This window comes from Aethalodelphis obliquidens, unplaced genomic scaffold (genome assembly GCF_003676395.1).
Source record: "Aethalodelphis obliquidens isolate GAN/ISIS:26980383/991018 unplaced genomic scaffold, ASM367639v1 scaffold54, whole genome shotgun sequence".
NCBI lineage: Eukaryota > Metazoa > Chordata > Mammalia > Artiodactyla > Delphinidae > Aethalodelphis > Aethalodelphis obliquidens.
Genome location: NW_020837998.1, coordinates 13287833 through 13306376, shown reverse-complemented (window position 1 = coordinate 13306376; position 18544 = coordinate 13287833). Strand labels below are relative to the sequence as shown.

General features: G+C 47.8%; 1 protein-coding gene across 1 annotated transcript in view; it reads left to right on the top strand.

Moving 5' to 3' along the window:
• The first annotated feature begins 273 nt into the window (after positions 1 to 273).
• PCDH19 (protocadherin 19) overlaps positions 274 to 18544 on the top strand; it is a 75754-nt gene continuing 57483 nt past the window's right edge. The window contains exons 1-5 of the mRNA XM_027086127.1: positions 274 to 495; positions 954 to 1069; positions 1150 to 1272; positions 1374 to 4448; positions 8045 to 8372. Coding sequence (XP_026941928.1) covers positions 274 to 495; positions 954 to 1069; positions 1150 to 1272; positions 1374 to 4448; positions 8045 to 8372 — 3864 coding nt within the window. The remainder of the gene's footprint in view (positions 496 to 953; positions 1070 to 1149; positions 1273 to 1373; positions 4449 to 8044; positions 8373 to 18544) is intronic.

Genomic DNA, 18544 nt, shown 5'->3' with positions numbered 1-18544 from the left:
GCGTGGTGCTGCGTCTGCCGGGGAAGGAGGGAGAGGGATGACGGTCCAGGAGGATGGCTGCCGTGGTTCTTAGCTGAAGTGAAGAGTCACCGGCCAAGAGCCGGATGAATGACCACCTCTGGGGCGCTTTCTCCTATCCGTTCTTCCTTCCACTACCCGAGAAGGAGAAGAGAGAAAGACAGAGAAACTGACTGACAAACCCAGGGCGAAGAGACAAAGAGGGAGGGGGGAGGAGGAGAAAAAGAATATGAATATGAATATTATATTCAAGACATGAAGATATGTGAGGGAGATAAACACGCCGAGAGAATCAAATCCTGCAATCTCTACAAACATGAGAGGCGCGCAGTTCCTGGGGAGGCTAAGTTGCAGCGCCAGCACGCCGCTCTCCTTGCTCCACCCTGCCTTCTTGCCCTGGCTGGGCCTGCCCGCCTGGCCTCCCCTGACTCCTGCTGCGGCTCCGCTGGCTTGGGTACCACTTGGTCCCGCCAGTGTGTAAGTTTCCGGCTGGCCCCGCCCCGCCCCCTCCCGCGCATTGGCCCCTCCCCAAGCCCGGAGCCCGCTGGGCTGCGCGCTGATTGGCTAACGCCTGGCGTAGCCGGGCTAGGCAGCTCGGGCTTTCTCTGGCTCTCTCCAGACTCCACGGCCAGTAGTTTGCGGCATCGGCAGGAGCAGCAGCAGCACTAGCGGCGGCGGTGGGCGCAGTGGGTAGACTGACGAGCGGGCACAGACGGTAGCACGGCTCCCGCGCGCCATGCCCCGGTTGCCCGGGGGACACTGGCACCCGCGTCCCTAGCCTGGCACGGGCCCTTGGCGCGTTACTCTCCGCGGCATTCTGGCTGAGCGGATTTATCGGCGATCCGAAACCTCCCACCCCTGCTCGCTCACACTCCCCACTCACACTCCCCACACCACACACTCACTCTTCCTTTCTCTCACACATTCACCCACAGCCCGAGACAGAAAGAGACTGCGAGATAGACCTCCGAGTGCTGGAGCGCCCGGGAGGGAGTGAGCCCAACGCAGCGCGGCCAGCGCCTCTCCAGGAGGATGGAATCAAGACGCTCCCGCAAGTAAACTTTGGCGGCGACATAACCGTCGACCGTGGCAGCTGCTGAGGCGGACCCCAGCGACATGCAACTGAGCTAGGAGGGCTTCCTACCGCGGCGGCGGCGGCGGCGGCGGCGGCCCTCGGAGCGACACCCCAGCCCAGACTGAGGGAGGAGGAGAAGCCCCTGGTACCTGCGGCGTCGGCCCCGCCTCTCCTGGCCGGTACTGTTGTCGCTTTGCCTCCCCTCCTCCCCATTCCCCGCCCCCCGGGCCATTGGAAAGACCCGGACTTCTATTTTCTTGGACAAATTGCCATCGGCCAGCTTTCGCAAACTTGACGTGGAGGCTCGGGCTGCGTTGGTAACTGTGATTTTCGAGACGAAAACGCCCGCAGTCCAACTGCTCTGTGGGGGTGGCTCCGTGCCCATCTCCGATCCTGGACACACGCGCCCCTCAAGCCTTCTGAAGCCAACCACAGTGCAAGGGAGCGCGTTCTCGTCTCGGCAGCCTCTCTCCCCTCCCCCTTCTTCTGCCGGCCCGGGGAGAGCCATCCCGCTCAGCCGGATACTCTGGCGGCTGCGGCGCTTGACAGCAACTCAGACTCCCTCCTGCGACCCCCCTTTCTCCCCAACAGGCCTCGAAAAGGCCAGCGTGACCCCCCCGGACCCCGGAGGGCGCATTCCAGGCGGGTCCTGTCTCCGCAGTGATCCAGGAGCACTGGGGGGAGGTCCTTGCGCATGCCAGGTGCACAGACTACGCGATAGCCAGCCCCAGTGCAGGTGCGCCGCGGCGGGCCGGGCACTGCCTGAGAGGCTGTACCCTCACTGCACTCCCCGCCTTCGCCTCAAGCGCGGTCAGGACTCAGCAGCGCGTCGACCCGGCCGCTCAGACGCCGTCCGACCCGCAGCCCTGCGCCGCTGCGGCCAGTCGAGCCCGGCTAACTTTGAAGGGGGAAAACTGAGTAGCCGGGCTGGAGGGAGGGGGCTCGGGGCCGCGCGGCGCTCCCTCGCCCCCCCGGAGCCCCCGGGTCCCCCGCGAGCCCCCGCCCGGTCCGCCGCAACCTCAGCATTGGAGCCGGCGCGGGTGTCCCCCCCGCGCCGCCGGGCCGCCCTGGGCGAGACTCCTCCGGCGGCCTCCGGGGCCCCGGGGCGCGCGCAACAGGCGGCCCGAGTCGGCGGGAAGCTGGAGCGCCGGCGGCGTCGGCCTCGGAGGGGTGTGGAGAGGCGAGGCCAGGCAGAGCCCCGCGCAGCCATGGAGTCGCTCCTGCTGCCGGTGCTGCTGCTGTTGGCTGTACTGTGGACACAGGCGGCCGCCCTCATTAACCTCAAGTACTCGGTAGAAGAGGAGCAGCGCGCCGGGACGGTGATCGCCAACGTGGCCAAGGACGCGCGCGAGGCGGGCTTTGCACTGGACCCACGGCAGGCCTCTGCCTTTCGTGTGGTGTCCAACTCCGCTCCGCACCTGGTGGACATCAACCCCAGCTCGGGCCTGTTGGTCACCAAGCAGAAGATCGACCGTGACTTGTTGTGCCGCCAGAGCCCCAAGTGCATCATCTCGCTTGAGGTCATGTCCAGCTCAATGGAGATCTGCGTGATTAAGGTGGAGATCAAGGACCTGAATGACAACGCGCCCAGCTTCCCGGCGGCACAGATTGAGCTGGAGATCTCAGAGGCGGCCAGCCCTGGGACGCGCATCCCGCTGGACAGCGCCTATGACCCGGACTCGGGCAGCTTCGGCGTGCAGACGTACGAGCTCACGCCTAACGAGCTATTTGGCCTGGAGATCAAGACGCGCGGCGACGGCTCGCGCTTTGCAGAACTCGTGGTGGAGAAGAGTCTGGACCGGGAGACGCAGTCGCACTACAGCTTTCGCATCACTGCGCTCGACGGCGGCGACCCGCCGCACCTGGGCACTGTTGGCCTCAGCATCAAGGTGACCGACTCCAATGACAACAACCCTGTGTTTGGAGAGTCCACCTATTTAGTGACCGTGCCAGAGAACTCACCTCCCAACACGCCTGTCATCCGTCTCAACGCCAGTGACCCAGACGAAGGCACCAATGGCCAGGTGGTCTACTCCTTCTATGGCTACGTCAACGACCGCACTCGAGAACTCTTCCAGATCGACCCGCACAGCGGCCTGGTCACGGTCACTGGTGCCCTAGACTATGAAGAGGGCCATGTGTACGAACTGGATGTGCAGGCCAAGGACCTGGGGCCCAACTCCATCCCGGCACACTGCAAGGTCACCGTCAGCGTTCTGGACACCAATGACAACCCGCCGGTCATCAACCTGCTGTCGGTCAACAGCGAGCTGGTGGAGGTGAGCGAGAGCGCCCCACCGGGCTACGTGATTGCACTGGTGCGGGTGTCTGATCGAGACTCCGGCCTCAATGGGCGCGTGCAGTGCCGTTTGCTGGGCAACGTGCCCTTTCGTCTGCAGGAGTATGAAAGCTTCTCCACTATCCTGGTGGACGGACGACTGGACCGCGAGCAGCACGACCAGTACAATCTCACGATCCAGGCGCGCGACGGCGGCGTGCCCATGCTGCAGAGCTCCAAGTCCTTTACCGTGCGCATCACCGACGAGAACGACAACCACCCGCACTTCTCCAAGCCCTACTACCAGGTCATTGTGCAGGAGAACAACACTCCCGGTGCCTATCTGCTCTCTGTGTCGGCCCGAGACCCCGACCTGGGTCTCAATGGCAGTGTTTCCTACCAGATTGTGCCGTCGCAGGTGCGGGACATGCCTGTCTTCACCTATGTCTCCATCAACCCCAACTCGGGTGACATCTATGCGCTGCGATCCTTCAACCACGAGCAGACCAAGGCATTTGAATTCAAGGTGCTGGCCAAGGACGGCGGCCTGCCCTCGCTGCAGAGCAACTCCACTGTTCGGGTCATCATCCTCGACGTCAATGACAATACCCCAGTCATCACCGCCCCACCCCTGATCAACGGCACCGCTGAAGTCTACATACCCCGCAACTCCGGCATAGGCTACCTGGTGACCGTTGTCAAAGCAGACGACTACGATGAGGGCGAGAATGGCCGGGTCACCTATGACATGACAGAGGGCGACCGCGGCTTCTTTGAAATAGACCAGGTCAATGGCGAGGTCAGAACCACTCGCACCTTCAGCGAGAGCTCCAAAGCTTCCTACGAGCTTATTGTGGTGGCCCACGACCACGGCAAGACGTCTCTCTCCGCCTCTGCGCTCGTCCTAATCTACCTATCCCCTGCTCTCGACGCCCAAGAGTCGATGGGTTCGGTGAACTTGTCCTTGATTTTCATTATCGCCCTGGGCTCCATTGCTGGCATCCTCTTTGTCACTATGATCTTTGTGGCGATCAAGTGCAAGAGAGACAACAAAGAAATCCGGACCTACAACTGCAGGTAGAGCCAACTTTTCTTTCTTTCCTTCTTTGTCTTGGGTGAATAATGTGTATCTGTGTGTCTGTGTGAAAACCCCAGTGCTTTTGTTTCCTATTTAAATACATGCACCCTACTTACAGCGCTTCTTTTTGGAGGGAGGGGGGAGTTTATGTCAGCCCAAGTTGATCAATTCTTTTGAACTGACAGTTTTCTGGAAGACAATCATTTACTGTTCGAATGGATTCTGTCACATAATGATGATGAGCAGAATAGCAATTATCATTTTAAAATTTGCACAGCTGTCTCCATGAAGTTATGGCAGAAAAAAATTAATATGAGAGAGAGAGAAAGATTGATTGATTTTTAGCAGAACCTTGAAGTACCACAACTTGATTTGGGGGCTGTAGTGTTTTGGGGACAGGTACTGAAAGGAAAGGGAGTGCTGGCAGCTGCCCTGTCCTGTTGTAGAGAGAACCTCTGAAGAAAGCCTGTGAGTGGGAGTCTAAGGTAGGAAACAAAGTTGGGGGAAGAGAGAACAGAAGTGTGTGGGGAAGCAGGTGATTAGAGTTTTTTAGTGTGTTCTTGGCTTATTTTGTATCCAGTCCCCAAACATCTGGCTATGTGAAGTGAAATTCTACTAGTCATCTATATGTTTTCAAATATCTGGTTATTGGGTAGAGACCAAACATCCCAATGAGGAACAGGACTTTTGCATCCAGATGTTTCACTAAAAGTAGCAATCTTCTGGAGTTGATGGTTCTTTCCTCTAATGTGGAACTCTGCTGTGGCCCTAAGAGCTGGTCCTTACCAGTGGATGTCACTATGGGCTGTGGTGTTACAGTTTCCCTTGAAATGTGTGCAGAATATGTGTGTGGTATGCCTGAGAGAGAGGGAGGTGGGGGAAGGAGGGAGGGAGGGAGGGAGATAGAGAGAGAGAGAGAGAGAGAGGGAGGGAGGGAGGGGGAATAGAAATGTGGAAACTGGAATGACATGTAGTAATTTTTTTAGAAAAAGATTTCCTGATAAGCACTTTGGAGGGTCTTACTGAAGCCCTTCCTTACAATATCCAATTTAGGATAATACATGTAATTTTTTTTCAGCAGTGTCTCATTGAAACGGTTGAAAAAAAAAGTTGTTTCTTTAGTTTGCTGAAAATGAATGATGCTGCTATTTCCAACCAAGGTGTATGTGTGCTTTCAACACACCTACACATCCAGTGTGTCTTTTGTGCCATCTGTGCTTGCATGTTAATCAGTCAAAATATGTTCCTGTAGGTCCAATTTGTATTTGACATCAACTGAAATGCACACTTCTGTGAATCAGAGCCCCCTGAATATGTAACAGCCATGCAATTATTGTTTCCCTTTTACTATTCTCTGCGTTACACAAGTTAGTAGACAAATGCTAACCACACATGAATATCAATCAGGTGCCATAAAAGAGCAGCTGCAATGCCTCATAAATGCTTTAATCCTGTTGCTAGTGAAATGGCCATGACTTTTCTTTCCTTCAGCTCCGAGTCATTTCAGATGGGAGAAATGGAAATTAATATTACTCTTACCTTTGAAACCTGTGACTGCCAGTGGCATTTTTTATAGGAGAAAAATGAGGAGTCTATAAAATTTTATTTATATGGAGATAATGATAGAGGGGACTCTTAAGCCATTTCCTCAGCATAAAGTAAATGCATAAGACCCTTTCCTTGATGAAAAGAAATCAGGTTGAAATAAAGATATTGAAGGCTTTGCCACCTCTTGGTGATGTATGACTCAAAGTGAGAGCTCTTTCTGAGAGCTTGCCAGGGAGATCATTAAACAGGGAGGAGAGCATTTGAAATGAAAAGAAAAAAAAACAAAAAAAGTGAATCTCAGTGCTCTCCAACTTCACTCATATGTGTATTTTGTAAAGAGCTCTGTTTCCTGCGCTGGTTTGGGATTAATGAAGTACAGTTTAATTAAATAATTGCTCGATACAGAAAGGGCTGTGCAATGAATGCCTCAGCTGAATAATTGGACGGGGCATTGCCAAACTTACCCATCGTGGGTAAACAAAATGATTAGAACTTCTCATTGATTCTAAACGATTAGAAAAGAAAATCAACCCCAGTCCTGGGGTCTTTGGGATTTTATCTGCTCCCAAGCCCCAATAGCATCAGCTTGCCCTCACTGCAAGTCTGCCTGAGCACAGAGAGAAAGGGTGAGGGGAAGGCAACTGCTCAGCTCTAGGAAGATCCCTGGGACATAGCAAGAAAGTGCCTCTGGAGATAGGCAATCTCCTGGTCTGATCACTTTTTAGAAACCTAAAGTTTAAGAGCTTGTCTTTCCGTGTATTAAGCAGAGGTTTCTTGTTCTCAGCCTCTGCAGAGCCTCTTCCTGAAATGCATTCATTTATGATACTTGCGAGATGATCTGCACTTGCTGTTTGAATTGGGCTCCCTTTTTGTATTCAGACAATTAGCTTTGTCGAGGGAGAACACAGGCACAGTCTTTCCCTTGTAAAGATCAACCTGTATTATTTATTAACCCTATTGTTTTGCTGATTATTGCTCAGAAATGGAATTTCCAGACAATAAGCTGAATCATTGTGTGCAAAGTAATAAATGACTTTGAGAATCTGGCTACATTTAAATGTATTTCTTTTGACAAGTCTCTTAATGCTTGGTGTCTTTGGTGCGCGTTGCTGGGTCTGTGTCAGTGTTAATTAAATTGAGCTCTTTATGTTCCAGCACAGCTGCTTGTAGGTACACCTGAATGGAGAGGGATGCTGAATGCACTAACCTTTAAATTCCTTTGCAGTAATTGTTTAACCATCATTTGTCTCCTCGGCTGTTTTAAAAAAGGACAAAACAGCAAGTGTCTGCATTGCATCTTGGTTTCTCCCATTAGCAAGGAGGAAGACAAAAACGCTGAGGAGAAAGTGAGCCTAAGGGGAAAGAGGTAAAAAGTCTTTTCCCCTCGTTCAAATGGGTTTGGCTATCAGATTTCCTGAGGAGAGGTGGGGGGTGGGGTGGGGAGTAGAAGGGAGCAGGGCTAGGGCAGTGGGAACGAGGTGTGGAGGAGAGGAGCTGAGAATTTGTCAAAGGACAGGGTCTGATTTGCTCCCGTTCAAAATCGATCAGTTCAATCACCAAGGAACCTGATTGAGGGTGTTCGTCACATGGCAATTGCTTGGAGGAACTGGAAAGGGGATTAGTTTTTATTTCTTTCTATCTCCTCTTCTGTTAAATTAGAACTAGCTTCTTATTTCACCCAGGAGTTCCTTTGGCTTCCAGAAAAGCTCCCGATTTGAGCATTTTCATGCTTTCTCTCCCATAGGCTCAACTTTCCCCGTCCCCACACCCTTGTTAAATGGTCACTCACAATGAGGAATTCCAAATCTAAAGTATAGAAACTTTGGGGAGGGGTAGTGGGAGGTTACTATGTTTAATATAAAAACTTTGCAGCCCTCAGCTTGGTTTCACACGTAGAAAGCACAGGGAGAAACCTGATGATGTAATGCACCAGAATAAGAAGCTGGAGCGGAGATGGGGTGCAACCCTCTGGGGTGCTTAATGTTTATTAATCGATGCGTGGTTTGGGAGGGCATTAGCGATACATGCTGCCTTTTCTGTCACATAGAATCGCTGAGTACTCCTATGGGCATCAAAAGAAATCAAGCAAGAAGAAAAAAATCAATAAGAATGACATCCGCCTGGTACCCCGGGATGTGGAGGAGACAGACAAGATGAACGTTGTCAGTTGCTCCTCCCTGACCTCGTCCCTCAACTATTTCGACTACCACCAGCAGACCCTTCCTCTGGGCTGCCGCCGCTCTGAGAGCACTTTCTTGAATGTGGAGAACCAGAATACCCGCAATACCAGCGCCAACCACATCTACCATCACTCTTTCAACAGCCAGGGCCCCCAGCAACCAGACCTGATCATCAACGGTGTGCCTCTGCCCGAGGTGAGTGCAGCTAAGCGGCTCTGTGAGGTCCTCCGAGGCCTCTTTCCCATGCTGCTCACTGGACCCCATCAGCCTCTATGGTGGCACATTCCCTGGCAGGGGTGGGAGAACTTCTCTGCCTAAGCCCATTTCCAAAGTCAGGGTTTGCTACCAGTGCTTCTTGGGGCAGAGGGTAACCCAACATATTGAGCCTTTGTAGGGGTGGATGTTGGGAGTAGGAGCTCAAGGTCTGAGCCTTTGAAATACCTATATGGTATTTTGGCGTAATATGAATTGTACCACCTGTTGCAAATACAGTACGCTTGCCAGCCTGTTGTACCAGTACAACAGTTAAAGTGGCTAAGAATCAACAAGTAGTCTTAAAGATAGATGAGCCCTAGAATGCTCGGGGGCCAGTTTCCTAGTGTGAGAGTGATTCAGCCTTCTGAAGCCCCCTTTTGCTTTTTCTTTGGTCATATACGTGCTTTGCTGAGAATATGGATGGGCCGGTTAAAGGGAGGCAAACAAAAATATAAAAAAGCCACATTGCTGTTTCTTAATAGTTCTTATGGTGACATTTGACAAATGAGGAGGTTGAAACTGTCACTAATAATGAAAATTTCAGGAATTAACTATGTATTTGAGTTAGCTCTGTTTCTCTTTACCAGGAATGAATGTTTTCAAATGGAAACATTTTTTTTTTTTAGACACTATGTGGTCCGGTGTTTGCTGTCTATTGAAATTTTTCAGGGTAGTAGGGTAGTAACGTGGATGATGGTAGGTTGGTGGCTGGGTGGAAGGCTATAAATAACAGCTCTTAAGTTAATTTCATTTTTCCTTGAATTGCTTAAGTCCCTCTTTGGTTGGAAATTTAATGCACTGGGAGGCATATGCCCTCTTCTAGGCCACTAATGAAAGGAATACTACATACTTGGAGAGCACTTCACAACCTTTGTCTTCTTTGATCCTTACAGTCAGGTATCTTAATAGGTTGCCCTTCAGTAGATGATGAAAGGAGGTCCAGAGATGCTAAGGGACTTGTTCAGACTCACTGGGCAGGGATATCAAGAGAGAGAGAGAGGAAGGACTAGATTGCAGGGCTCTATAACTCTGGCGAGTGCTGTTTCAGTGACACTTCCCTGCCTCAGAAATAATTCAGCCTAACATACCTGGGCTGGGATGCATATAAAATGGCCTGATAGTATTTATATCAATTTCATAGGGCAAAGGGTTTTAGGATCACTTTTATCGACTGCTCCTCCTAGTTCCTGAAAAATATTTCTCATCAGAATTAATGGGGCCAAAAAGCAGTGCTTTTCCTTAGAAACTGATGATTTTCTTCTAGCAACAGAGACACCAATATTGTCAATCTATAAGTAAGGATTTATTGAAAATCCAGTATTATGCTAGGTAGGCTCAGTTATAATTATGAATGTCAGTGGATACTACTAGGGACTAGACCATAGACTTTCTGGAGGACTACTCATGGACCACCAAGAGTTCAACAACGGAGAGGGAGAGGTAGTGCTATGTAGTGGAATCAGATAGACCATGATTTTGAATCTGGGGGACATGTCTTGCTATGGTATCCCTCTGAATCTCTGTTTCCTCATCTACAAAATGGGTACATCTGTCATGCAAGGTTGGTCCAAGGAATAATATGGCATTATGTAATGTAAGGGGACTGACACATAGGTACCCCCTGAATCGTAGGTCTCTTCACCAGACAATAATTGAAGAGTGACTATTGTAATGGCCTGCATACCTGAGTGTAACTCCCTAGGCACTTATAACCAAAGAGGAATTTAGGCTGGTTCTGTATAGAGAAGATCTACAAAGTGGTGCGGTTACCGTATTCATACTGGACTTTTAAATAATGGAGGTAAAAAATGCCAAGGTTTTGGGTTAGGTGCTGACTGCTGCTGCCAGTGGAGATGGACAAAAGAATTGAATCCTGAGGGCTTGGTGACTATGCAATCAATTCAAAGTAGTAGAGAAACATAAGCCCTGGTGTCTATGGGATGCTTTGAGGGGGCAAGAGATATATGACTATATCTGCATGGTTTACTTGAGATCTTGGTGTTCTTTCTGAGATTCTCCTGTGGACAAAATTAAACAAAGTATTGCTTCAGTTATTTAGAAAAGCCATTGAAAGTCTGAATTCTGATCCTATCTCTGACTCACAAAGCAAGATACTCTCTTATTTAACAAAGTCATGCAGACCTAGTGTCTAGGGCTACTCAGGGCCAAGACAGCATATATTAGGTATGGTGAGGTTGTGTATTTCTAACATGCAGTCCCGGAGAGTTCAACTGACAAACCCATTCAGAAGGAGAGAGACCCACTCACAGCAGAGCATGAATCAGGCCATTTAAACCTGCATCTGTCACAAAGTCCTGCATGGAGAAAATGACACTTCTTTTCTTCCCATACCAGAGGCCCTTGAACATGGACTAGGTAGAATACTTAGGTACAGTGAAATCTGTAGAGGTGTAGGGATGATTGATTCATACATTCAACTAATATTTGTTGTGTGTCTATTCTTTGTAAGGTTCTGTTGTAGGCTCTGGTGTTAGAGAAATGAAAAAGATGTCCTCTGATCTCAAAGAATGCACATTCTAGTGAGGGAGATAAGCAAATAGGTGATTTGCTGTATGGAGTGATAGATGCTACTATCAGGTACAATGGGATAGTCTCCATTACTAGGATAATAATATCATAATGTATTTCCTACCTTTCTTTATATTTTTCCTAATTAATTAATTGATCCATCTAAGAAATCAACAATTGTTAAGCAATTATAGCACAGAGTGTTAAGTGCTACCATGTGATACATATAAGATTCTGTGGAAATTTCTGTATTAAATCTTATTATGTCATGTACATTTTTCTCTATATTATTTCATTAAACCATTTTTTATTCATTAACTCAACCCAGGAGCATTTATTGCACACTTAGAACATGCCAGACACTGTATAACTTGCCAAGGATACAAAAATAAAACACTTGATCCTTGACCCCAGGGAGCTTACGGGGAGACAGACAAGTAAATAGGTCATTTCAGTTCAGGAGAACATGTCTTTACTGAGCACATATTACATTCTTACTCACCAGACTGGGACCAAAGGTCACTACGCATTAGGTTCCTTTGCTGGGCTACCTTGTGGACAAACTCACTCCCTTCATTAGCTGCAGCGTCGGTTACAGGGCTTACTGGCAATGGCATTACAGAGGAGTGAGAATTGCTTCCCTCACAGCGCTGCATCACACTTTAAAGTTTATCACCATGGCATTAAATCAAATCACTAAACATTGTTTGAGTGTCCACTGTGTGCTCAGCTGTGTGGCAGGTACCATGGGGATCCCAAATAAATATAAGATGTAGCATCTGCCTTCAGAGTTCATAGTTTGGTTGGGGAGCTAAGATCACCCACATGATTTCCCTGTAAGCAACACAAAAGGGTTTCTAACCTCCAGTCACTTTGCAGCCTGCTTAGTACTCTCCTGCTACTCCTTCCCTGGCAGCGCAGCCATCATTTATATGTAGATTTACTGTTGAGCTCTCAAGTTTGGTGCTGATGTGAGGGTAACTTTTGCATCAGTGTGCAGACCTAGCCACATTTGAATATTGTTGGCTCTAGAAACTGAAGGGAACGTGACTTTAAAGGCAGTTAGGTAGGAAAAGGCAAAGGGAATGGAGCACTGAAACATTCAATATTAAAAAACTCAAATTAAAAAATGCCTCACCAAAGAGACTGGATGTTTGGCCATTTCACCCCTCCTGAAGGCAGGAAGAGGTCCCACCCAAGTCTCTATTAATTACCAGCAGAAGAAATGAGTTGCATTGGAACTCAGCCTTTAGAATTATGGAGACCATCTTGCCTGGAATTCTTTTTTTGTTTGTTTCTTTTTGCGGTACGCGGGCCTCTCACTGTTGTGGCCTCTCCCATTGTGGAGCACAGGCTCCGGACGCGCAGGCTCAGTGGCCATGGCTCACGGGCTTAGCCGCTCCGCGGCACGTGGGATCTTCCCAGACCAGGGCACGAACCCGTGTCCCCTGCATCGGCAGGTGGACTCTCAACCACTGCGCCACCAGGGAAGCCCTTGCCTGGAATTCTTTGTCTTCATTTACCTGTCCTCTGATGTTGGTCAGGAGGTCAGCTGTGTGGATTTTGTGGTTTTGTACACAAATTTGATGAGGGAACGTGGAGGATGCTTTTGCTGTTTACAGAAGACTTTTGTAGGATTAGTGATGTCAAGTATCTCTTAAATATTTTAAATTGAAGGTGAGATTTGCATTCTTTGGCATCCTGGTTTATTTAGTCCATAGATTTAGTGTATATGTAAGTGAATGTGTGTGTGTGTGTGTGCACATGCATATGGGTGTATGGGGTGGGGGGATAGTGAAGAGAGGGGAAAGGAGGTTGAAAAAATAGATAATGGAGAAGAAAGTAAGTAGTTTTGCCAGTTTGCTAAGATTTTTCTAAACTTAGTCCAGTTTTTTTTATTATTATTATTTTTTCGATACACGGGCCTCTCACTGTTGTGGCCTCTCCCATTGCGGAGCGCAGGCTCCGGACGCGCAGGCTCAGCGGCCATGGCTCACGGGTCCAGCCGCTCCGCGGCATGTGGGATCTTCCCGGACCGGGGCACGAACCCATGTCCCCTGCATGGGCAGGCGGACTCTCTATCACTGCGCCACCAGGGAAGCCCTAGTCCAGTTTTTTTAGAGCCTCCTCAGTACGGCAAATAATTTTTCTTCCAATCTTATGGAATGGTGGCATGCCTTCTGGGTGTCTCTGTATGCTACAAAGTATTACTACTTTGTACATCAGCATTCCTGCATTACCCTTTTTGTCACCCAGGCCATGGTCATTGTTGAAGGAAGAAAATGAAACTCATTTCTTCTGCTGGTAATGGAGACTTGGGTGGGACCTCTTCCTGCCTTCAGGAGGGGTGAAATGGCCAAACATCCAGTCTCTTTGGTGAGATATTTTTAATTTGAGTTTTTAAATATTGAATGTTTCAGAGCTGACAATTCTAAGAGAGTGATAGTGGGCAAGAGCTTCCAGAATTCTAGTCATAGGGTGCATAGGGATTTAATTTTGGTTTCAGACTCCATCTTGAGCTCTCTCTTTTTATTTTTCCTTCTTTCACTAGCAAACTGTAACATCTTTGATATAAGACATCCTCAGGGTGTGTGCGTGGTCTGCTATGGTCACTCACGGAGCAGTTTCATAAGTAGCAGCGCGGTAGCAGTGGATGAGTTTGCAGGACAAGGATGTATGTGGCAGACCAAATTGAATGCTTCCAATTATCCTACTGAAAGTCTCAGTGCGTGTTATCTTAGTGCAAATAATGAAACTAAAACATCAGTTAGGCTTTGAAGAAAAATAAGAAAGAAATAGCATGCTTTGGTCCCTAAAAAGAGTTTTAAAAGTTAGGGATTTGCAGTGATCTGAGTGAAACTCTGAGCTAAGGAGCTAGAAAAGCAGCCACAAACCTATCAGGTGTCAGGTTCAGAAGTCACTAGAAAATTAATAGGTACAATGAGGCTGGTTAGGATAGCAAGGTAATGACACAAATCACCCCCTCCAATTAAAACAAACCAACAAACGCTTCAGGAAGCAATTTTATTGTAATTTCCTTGTTTTGACAGGGTCTTGGAACCATCTGAGTCTTATCCCTAAGGGTCAAAAGTACCCCTCAGGCTTCAGAAGGAAGCAATGCAAAACAGTGCAGCCCACATATTTTCAAGGCTCACTCCAGTTTTCTTAAAAATCAAAGGCTCCACTTTTACTGAGAGACAGTCTAGGGCCACCCATTGCCTACATTGCATCTTATTGGCCCGTTTCACATCTAGTCTAAGCAGTGCGTTTCCCATGGGGATCCGCTTGCAAGATGTGTTCCAGAATAAACTGTTCCTCTGTCATCTCCATGCAACTGCTGCAGAACTGAGTTAGTTTACATTAGTATTTGCTAATTTATTATTATCATTCCTTATTGGCAATTAACTGGTTACCTTAGAGATCACCTCTCTCCCCATACACCTTCACTAAAGTTGAGCTCAGCCAGAGAGCTTGCTAATGATCCTGAGATTTCTCTCCCTAGGGGACTGGAGGCAGGACATTTTCCATAGAGGATTCTGAGCCTTTGGAATTCCTCTTATCAGAGGACCACTTGCTTTGGGTCCCAGTCACCCTACCTGGTTTTTCTCTGTCAGTCAGATTTATAAAGTGGGAGGAGCTGCAGACCTCTCCTCCCCTAACCTTGCCCTAGTCTTTGCTGTGGCTTTGGTATACCATGCCCTGAGGCTGAAGCAGTAGGGTTGGGGGATTTCTTGCTCGGAATTGGAAGACTGAAAGAGGATGAAGTCACCTCCTGGCAAAGCTGGAGTCTTTCAATTATGGTGCTGCAGTGGATCTGAGGCGTCTGCTTGGAGTTTGAGATGTTGACCCCTCTGCATGTGTATCTCAGCTTCTAGGGCTTAGGGGAGGCCAAGCTTGGCTGGATCAAGTGTCTCAGATGTGGGTAAATGAAGCCATTTGTACAAAAGGCCTGTGTATAAGAGGCGGGAGGCTGGCTCTGGAGCAGCCATTTTCCCCCACTGAGAGGAGGCTTGATTTCTTGATGTGTGACTGGCTGGCCTTTAATGTGAGCCTCATTTACTTCGAACAATTGATAGGCTTGAAGTGAAAAGTCCCAGAGGATCAGTTGTTTGTAGAGGGAAATGCTCTTCAAGTTACATTTCCTCTTTGGCTGTTGTGTAGTTAGGAGTGGTTTTTGTGTGGGCTGCATGGTGAGGGTCACTCTGCTTCCAGTGGGTGTACCCAGGCTGCTAGTGCCTTCGTATGTCCCCCCAGAAAACCAGGAGGAAAGTACTGCAGCCTGAAACTGGATAACAGCTCTGCCAGCTCTAGGAACTTGGGGTCCCATGAGGAAATCTCATTTGCCATCATTCAGCAGCATTCAGGATACTGGTTAGGACCACACGGCGCCACAGCACTCCTGGAAGAGGTGTCAGAAGGGACCAGTATTTCTACTCTATAATCATGAAAATGGAGTTGCAGAGAAGGCAGATGAGTTGCCCAGGCACACATCATTTGGGGCCAAACTGGGTCCCTTTGGATCGATAGCAGTTCCTCTGTTGCAGTTTCCAAGTGATTTCTGTCACGTAACAGAAAACTTGACTGGATTCCACAAGAAGACCTGTGGCTATACCTTTGGCCCTTAGTTGTGTTCCTGAAAAGTTGTGCAGCAGGAAGTGTTTGTTTTGTAAATTAGACCCCCTGTTAACCACAGTAGTGGCATTCCGTATAGAAACACTGTGGCGGATTCCTTCATAAAGGAAAGAACCCTTGTGTAATGTGAGTAATCAACTCCTTACCGATTTCCTTTGTAAATCTGGATTTTTCACATATCTTGTTTGCTTAAAGTGCAATTCCTCACATTGGCAAGATTTACAAAGCCTTTGAAAGGTGGGCCAATTCATTATTCCCTTGACTTCTCACTGTTTAGCCTTCCTGGTTGAATCTCACTTAATTACAAAATGTAATTATGTAATATCTAAAATACATGGTGTCCAGAGAAGACAGATAATATCTCCCAGATTTAACAAATGTTAACATTTCATATTTGCTCCAGATTTAAAAAAATTAAAGGTTACAGCTATCCTCTTCCCATTCTATTCCTCTCCCTCTATCCATTCTTTGTAAGTCTGTAGCTGGAAGAACAGCAACCCATCAGGAATGTTTTTGGTGCGTTTTGTCTTAGCCTCATGAGCTTGCTTCTGAAAGAGATGGCTCTCATTTTGCAGCCCCAGGTCCTAAAAGCTCCCCAAGTTAATATGGGTCTCCTGGATTGAGTAGAGCCTGGGAATTACTTTGGAAAATGAAAACGCTCTCTTAAGCTTGCTTTAAATTCAGCCTTTGGTAGTATATAAAGATGTTAAAAAAATTTCAGCCTTTGGGGAGGGAGAAAATTACTTTTTGGAAAGAAAATAAGTGAGAGTGAGAGTTAGACAGATTGACAGACAGACAGGTGTCAGGGGCAGCTATCTTGAGTTTTAAGCAGACCATTTGGGATTGAAGCAGGCAAGAAGCTTGGTGTGAAGCCTGCATTCTCCTTGAGCTCAGTGTACATGGACTAGCACTGGGGCTTCTCCATGTCAGATGCTTAAGCACTGCCTTGATGTGCATAGTCTTCGGATGCTCCATTAAGTCTCCGAATGCCAGGGTGGCCAGTTTTCAGCTTCTCCCACCGGGCCCCATCTGGCCACTGTTCTGTGGCAAGCTGCTCTCCCTCACTGCCACCAGCACTGGTTTTGGCAGTCTCTGCTTTCTGGATTATTTTTGCTTGTAAATTTGATTTCCAGAGCATGAAGGGCACTTTATCTCAGATTGTGTAGTTTGCTCTTCTGAACAAAATGGATTCCCTGTGTAAGCTGGTGGGAAGATAAGTTCAATACAAAGGCCAGACTCTCCCTTTAGGGGAGTGTGTGTGTGTGTGTGTGTGCGTGTGCGTGTGCGTGTGTGTGTGTGTGTGTGTGTGAGAGAGAGAGAGAGAGAGAGGGAGAGAGAGAGAGGACATATCTACTTGTCTCACCCACTTATTCTGCCTCTGAGGTGATGGAGCCTTTATGAGCTGGCCTGATTGTATACATATCTATGAGCTTAGCTTCTCAGAGCTCCCCTCCCCACTGTGACACTCTGCTGGTTATCTCCCTGAGGAATGCTTATAAACCTCATCACAGCAGGGTGTGATCCCCCAAATGTGAGGCCAGGGCACCCCAATTTGATATAGCCCAGGGACAGATATCCTGGGGACTATTTTTAATTGAGAGCTCTGAGTAGGAAGCAGTCAAATAAACATTGCTGTGCATACAACCTAGCTTAAGAAAACCTTACAGGGAATCTCAGTTCCTTGGAAATGATTTTCTGAGTCTCAGTTTCTCTTTCTGTCTTTTTTGGGCATAATTCTGTTTAAAGTCTTCCTCTTTAATTCACTTGGCTCAAGGAAATCTGGTTTGGGCTGCCTATGTGTATACATACTTTGCTATAAAACCATATCTTTTCTGAGTGAGATGTATGAGTAGGGAGACTAGATCAGACTGCATTCATAGGGATTGACTTAACCTTTAAGCAACTTTTTTTTTATAACTAAAGATGCCTGTAATCTAGCATTCATATTTGAAGCTTGACATGCTTGAGGGATACAGGGCTCTGGAAATGCAGGGACAAGCAGAGGCATCTGGCTGTAGGTAATGTTGAATGACTTGTTGGAAGACTGATTCCCTTCTCTGTGCTGCCAGGCACAGAGGCCATGGTGAGGACACAGGCATGCTGCCCTCAGAAGACTGTCACTGACTCTGATCTTGCCATCCTGGTCATTTCTTTAATTAGTGCATTTCTGTTTTCTCAAGTATGGACTTTCAAGTGATGGAGTATGCTAATGGCAACATTTGTTCCTAAGACCTTAGGGGAGAGAACAGGATGGCATTAGTATTAAATAATGTCCTTTTCATAGTGAGATTTTGCCTGATTTTTAATTGCAAAACAATTTATGATAGTTATGACTCTTTAGAAACAAATCTCAAATGCTATATATGAAACACCAATTTTCTGTGTGGCTTGTGAGCCTGCTAATGGGATGTGTGTCCTTACATCTCTAGGTCACTCTTTCTAATTTTGCCTCTACTGGTAATTCTTTAGAAACAGAAAAAGGTGTGTGCTTTGTTGCAGCAAGAAATACAATAAGGAAATGCCTGAAATGGAAAGAAAGTTAAACTGCTTTTGCACGAACTCTATGTAGGGGCCTGATAGAGCAAAATCTTATAAAACTGGTAAAGCTTGGTGTTTGCACATCTGATCATCTAGCGCCCTCAAGAAGTGATCATGGAAGGTGGAGAGAAACTGAACTGCAAGGGTTCATCCGGAACTGCAAAGGTTTGTGGCTGTGCATGGTGTCATATTTGGAGTCAAATATGTGTGTGACACTTGCAATACCTTGTTTTCCTCACCCTTTGAGCCTAGAAAGCTCCATTGGGACAGTTATCCCTAATGTGTGTGTCACCCCTAGTCACTGTATTCCCAAAGATAATCTAGAAATCTATAATTCTGGGATAGGGGAGGAGAAGGTCACTAGCAAAACAGGTGAAACAGAATTAAAAACCTCATAAAAGAAGAGCTTTAAT